The sequence below is a fragment of the Mus pahari genome, chromosome 23, assembly GCF_900095145.1.
Source record: "Mus pahari chromosome 23, PAHARI_EIJ_v1.1, whole genome shotgun sequence".
NCBI classification, from domain to species: domain Eukaryota; kingdom Metazoa; phylum Chordata; class Mammalia; order Rodentia; family Muridae; genus Mus; species Mus pahari.
The window spans coordinates 5596739-5602738 of NC_034612.1; the positions used below are offsets into that span (position 1 = coordinate 5596739).

The following is a 6000-nucleotide window of genomic DNA, read 5'->3' on the forward strand; positions in this document are numbered from 1 at the left end:
CGTCATCAAATAAATACATCCATCAGCTAACAAGCAACTAGTGAATATATTTTCAAGTGTACACAAAAGAAATTTGAGAATCAGGTACACTACACACTTATGGTCTGGCTGGTTGGGGACTGAGGCAGGAGAATGTCCTAAGTACCGGAGTTCAAGGCCAACTTGGGCGACACAGTGACATGGTGAGACCCTATCTCAAAAACAAATTATGCTTTTCAAATATATATATTATACATATACATATGTATAACATATATGTATGTATATACACATACATATATATAAGTATATACATACATATATTATATATATATATATATATATATATATATATATATATATGAACGTTTCTTTTGGAAACCTCAAGTGTCTGTCAGCTTACAGTCACGTAAGAGAGCCAGACCCACTGTCAAACCTGAGGTGAGCCTAAATGACAAGATCACCCCATTCCATCCTGTCATCTTACTCCTCTTAACTCTACTAAGTGGCCTGCAATATCTCTAAAAGCCAATTTACTCCCCCAGGATGAAAATGTATCATGCTTGAGAGGACTTGCCAGAGATTAAAAATAGCAACCCAAAATGTAAAATTCTGAACCCATCATCGAAGGCAAGTGCTCACGAAAACGTTCGAACTGGCCACATTGAGGGACCTTTCATTTGGTTACGGTCGCTCTAGTCCACAGGCCTGAAGTCGCACAGCTTTATAACTTAAACCCTTTCAGTCTGGAGCGTGCGGGAGGCGGAATAACAAGGGAGAGACTTCCACTGACCAGCACGTGAACGGCTCCTCCTATGCCGCAGAACTTTCCAAACCGAGGATGTTTTAGACTCTAGAATTTTCACCAAGATAGGAGATAGAAATAAAAGCTGATTGCAACCAGGGAGTGGTGGCGCACGCCTTTGATCCCAGCACCTGGGAGGCAGAGGCCAACTTGTTCTACAGAGTGAGTTCCAGGACAACCAGGGCTACACAGAGAAACCCTGTCTCGAAAAACAAAGGAACAAACAAACAAAAAAGAAATGAAAAAGAGCTGATTGCAATCCTAAAAGTGTGAAACTAAAAGTGTGTTGGGTTTTACCCAACATGAGAACGACTGAGCAGAAGGCAGAAAGAAGCAAGAACTCAGTAGCCACAGTGTCACCGAGAGGCCAGGTAAATCAGGCTTGTGCTTGAAAAGAATAGAGAGACTTAAAAATATTCAGCAGACAGCTGCTAGTGAACAGCCCATCTAAGCAACTCAAACAGCCCAATCCACTCGGAGGGTGGGGCTGAGACAGCTGGTGCTGACTGATCTAATCCCTCCTTATATTTAACAAGAGATACGCTCTGCATTTCAGGTGTCCCAAGCCTTTGATGAACGGCAGCGGGCAGAATCTGACCTTTCGGACAGAATTCAACCTTTGGTCTCCTCTAAGAAATGTCTCCTAGAATTACATTCTCACGTAAGCTTTAAATTAATCAGTGAAGTCTAGGGAGAATTTTCACACATATAGGTCTCTATCTACCTGTGCTAATATTTTCCAGGGTTACATGGTACTTTGAAAATAAACACCAAACTTATCAAGAAAACTCTAAGAGGAGCCTAAGAAGGCATTAAAAATGAAATGTAACATGGGATTCTGCAACAGAAGAAAAGACATTTGGTACAGACTTAGGAAATATAAGGACTTTATTAGTTATGACACATGTTACTGTGAAATGTTGGCAGAAAGATGAGTCTGGATGTAGAAACTATGGATACTCTATTCTGATTCCAATTTTTCTCTAAAAATAAAATCAACCATTAAAAAAAAAAAAAGAACAAATCAACCAATCTTTAAAACAAAAAAAATTAGCGTTACTAGTCTAAGTAAAACAGATACTTGTTGAAATGGATTTTGGGCAAAAATAAATAGTAACACCATCCTCCTCAGGCCATGGCTCATGAAAAATACCAGAGGGAAAGCTCTGTTCTCTAGAGTAGCGAGCGCTGGATGTACAGCAGGGTTCCTGGGCCTTTCTCCAAGTGGAGCAGTGACTCCCAGAGACTCGTCTCTATCCCCCTCCATCCCTCACTGGGGGGGGGGGGGGGGGGAAATCTGTACAATAATCCCCAGAGAACAAGGGCAGTAAGTGCAAGTCAGTAAGGACCTGGGTAGACACATGGTTTCAAATCATAAGAGCTATTATAGATACAGAAGAGACCACCAAAAATGCCGTTCAACTAGACTTTGAAGCGTATGAACAATATATTCTAGCCAAGCCACAGAACTTCTAAATATGCTAACCTCGAAACAATTAAAGGCCAGTAATAGGCCTCTAATGAATCAAATGCTTTTATATTAAAAAAAACTTAATAAAATCCTAGGTGTGGCACGTAGAACTAGAAAGATACTATGCAGAAAAGATCTTGAAGTTGGATTGTTGTAAAATTAGAAAAGCAACCATTTTGATGACACCAATATAAAATCAGTCTCTGAGATCACTACCACTATTACTAATCTTTTTTTTTTTTTAATTTTTGGATATGGAATTCCACCTTGCTGCCTGCCCACAGTGCCCGGGAATTAGAACACATACCACACGTTTAACCTCCAAACCACTTTGTCAGAAAATGTGTTTGATGTCAATGTCTGACGACAGTAAATCCTTCTTATTGAAGTACACTAGTTTTCTACTTCCAAGGACTTAATTAAAAATACAGCTGCTACATTAAACTCTAGAAAATATTTTGTCTAAACAGGCATTACAATATCTAATTTGTTCAAAAAAAAAAAAAAAAAAACAGTGGTGGTAGGGTGGCTGGAGCGAAGGCTCTGAGCTTAAAAATCACTTCGTGTTCTTTCAGAGACTTGAGTTTGGTTCCCAGCTCCCATATGGTGGCCCACGGCCATCTGTAACTCCTGTTCCCGATTTGACCTTTGTGGGCACCAGGCATGCATCTGGTACACATACATACATGCAGGCAAACACTCATGCACATACAAGTAAAATAAATAAGTCTAAAAAAGAATAAACTATGGGGAAGAAATCACGTGTAGGTATCAAATGAAACAGACTGGAATAAACTAGTCACTCTCGACGGTAGCACTACAAGGGTCAACATGGGCCGACAGGCAGGGTATGCTTAGTGAGGCACGGCCCTCAGCGTCATCAAATAAATACATCCATCAGCTAACAAGCAACTAGTGAATATATTTTCAAGTGTACACAAAAGAAATTTGAGAATCAGGTACACTACACACTTATGGTCTGGCTGGTTGGGGACTGAGGCAGGAGAATGTCCTAAGTACCGGAGTTCAAGGCCAACTTGGGCGACACAGTGACATGGTGAGACCCTATCTCAAAAACAAATTATGCTTTTCAAATATATATATTATACATATACATATGTATAACATATATGTATGTATATACACATACATATATATAAGTATATACATACATATATTATATATATATATATATATATATATATATAATATATATATGAAGCAGGGTAAATATATGTAAGCTTTTGTTTTTAAGTTCTGGTAGAGTACACATTACATATAATCTATGACCTCAACCACTTTCGCCATGTCCAGGTCAGCAGTGTTGGGCATGACACTGGGCAACAACGCCCCTCTCGTCTCCCCCCACACACCCAAGTTTTAAAAGTGTAACGCTGGCATTAACAAGTAGACCGGCACAAGAGTGAAGATCTTAAATGATAGTATCTTCAATGATAGTTTAAGCAGGTTAAGCTATTTTAGTCTTACCCATGGAGTCAATTACAAAATGTCAAGGGTCGTTTATTTATCCCTTCACAGTAGAACCTTTTTGTTGCTGTGGAATTTTGAAATCCTTCCCTTACTGCAAGCGCCACATGGAAGCCAGGATTTGTGTAACTGCACACCATGAGATCTGTCACTCATCAATCTGATAGGATGCTCTTTTCAAGCTCACCGTTTCTTCACTCAAGTCCCTCTCTGAAGGAATTCCCAATCTCCAGGGCAAATCTCCCGGGTAGTTACTCCTTTACAGTGTCGGGTAACCCAATCGATTAGGAAGGAAAGGGACACCCTTGTATTTCCAGACCTCTACTTCAAGTGGGGATTAAACAAGTCAATTCATTAAGGTAGCAGTGCTCTGCTGTACTCTGGCTGGCTGGGCCCAGGTTTCACAGACAACTTTTCAAGCCGTGTATCAGGGGTCCATCGACCGGCAGGCCTCAACGGGCCCGGCTGAAACACAGGCCGCTCACTGGTTTCCTTTCTTCTTCTGATTTAACTTTCGATAGGTGACGAGACTCCAGACACACATCAATCCCACTGCCGAAGTGTTTCTCCACTCACATTCTGACCAAATAGAGGCAGTGGAGGAGAACCTGACAGAGAGCTGGTTTCGGGCCTGGTCACATCTGTACTATGATGTTCTCGTAATGAGAATGAGGTGAACCAGTCCAAGACAAACGGGTAACCATGCTGAACGCAGCAGGGGCAGAGAAGCCTACAAACTCGACCCTGCTCTCCTTTTAATTTTGAAAATCTACCACTTTAGAATGGTTATCTTTTTCTAGGTACCCTGAGCTACCATTCAAGACTCTTTCTACTTAAGAGCAAAAACCCAATAAACACAGCTGTAGACGATGTTGTTGCATGGAATTAACAGAAATATTACTCGTTTGAAAGCATACTTAGGATTATTTATTAACTGGGGGGTGTGTGGGGGTCAGAGGACACGTTGCTAGTGACATCCTCCTCTTTTCCCACGTGGGTTCTGGGGATCCAATTAGGGCAAATGACCTTACCCACTGAACCATCTTGCCAGGAAACCACCCCTCCCACGGGGGTGGTGGTGGTGGAAGTGTTTTTAATAGTGGTTAAAAGTACCATAGATGCTAAGACCCTGGACACAGGAAACTACTACTGAGATACACATAGCTCTTGAAGCCCAAACTAATCACATGTTGAGCCCTGTCTTCTCAGATTTTTGCAATGGAGCCCCATCCCCTAATCCCTAAGCATTTGAAAGCTATATAAAGCTCCTCTCCAGGCACTTGTTCCCCACAACTCTCTGCCAGCAAGTTAAGCCAAGGGCATCCAGAGGCCTTAATGCCTGGACTGGAAAAGCTCTGGGCTAACACCCTGATTAGAGATTAACCGTGTCTCCGAACACCTGAAGCATATTTTAAATGCTTCTCGATGTTCTCATTTCTGCGTGCAGATATCGCCTCGGTGCTGTATAAATTAGTCATACTGTAAGCTCTATTTTAGACTCTGTGTACAGTACATATATAGAACGGCCCACAACGGTGGGAGACGTGCACGGACCCACAACCGAGCAGGGTGGGAAAGGCAGGTGGGCTCAACGAACGCGCTGATGCTGGTGAAAACTATCCCTCCTGCCTCCCCGTTCTCGGTGATCATCTTCGAGGTAGAACAGGCACGGAAACGGGGAGGACAGGCGGGCACCCCAGCTCCCCACCCATGCCGCCGGAAGGTCCTCACCTCCAGCTTGTCCGTCAGCTCCTTGTGCATCTGCTCGTACTGCCGGCTCATGTCCTGGTTCCTCTCGAGCAGCGCCTTGCCTAGCCGGGCCGCCAACACCAGATCCTTCTCCTTCTGGCGGATCACCGACAGCAGCTCGGGATCCTGGGTAGGCGGCGGCGGCGATCCGTGCCCCTCAACCGGAGACTCTGGCTCCGCCTGAGGATGCTCGCCGGGCTCGGACGGCCGCTCCCCGGCCGCCAGCAACGCCAGCTCCTCCTCTAAGGCCAGTTCCAGTTCCCCGGGACCCCCGGGGAAGGAGACGAGGGCGGCGGCGGCGGCGGCGGTGGGACTCCGGACTGCGTCCCCGGCCCCAGCGGGCAGCTCCATGCAGCAGGCGCTGTCCGGCTCGGCGGGTGCTGAAGCTCGGCCGGCCAAGCCCAGGCAGAAGGCGGACATGGCCCGCGCGCGCCGAGCCCGCAGCGGTGCGGCCCGGCCGGCGCGCGCCAGGCTGCAAGGCGGGGGATGGGGATGGGGATGGCGGGGG

The 6000-nt window shown here is 44.9% G+C and overlaps 1 protein-coding gene across 6 annotated transcripts in view; it reads right to left on the reverse strand.

The window, feature by feature from the left end:
- The window catches only part of Bicdl1 (BICD family like cargo adaptor 1), an 84488-nt gene extending 78520 nt beyond the window's left edge, over positions 1–5968 (reverse strand). For 3 of the 6 annotated variants that reach the window (XR_003842957.1, XR_003842956.1, XM_021186707.2), the window contains exon 1: positions 5475–5968. Coding sequence is in view for 4 of the 6 variants with exons in the window: in XM_021186707.2 (XP_021042366.1) it covers positions 5475–5912 (438 nt within the window). In the remaining 2 variants the exon portion in view is untranslated. The remainder of the gene's footprint in view (positions 1–5474) is intronic. The other 3 variants (XM_029533632.1, XM_029533631.1, XM_029533633.1) reach the window with 2 other exon arrangements.
- Between the last annotated feature and the right edge of the window lie 32 nt (positions 5969–6000).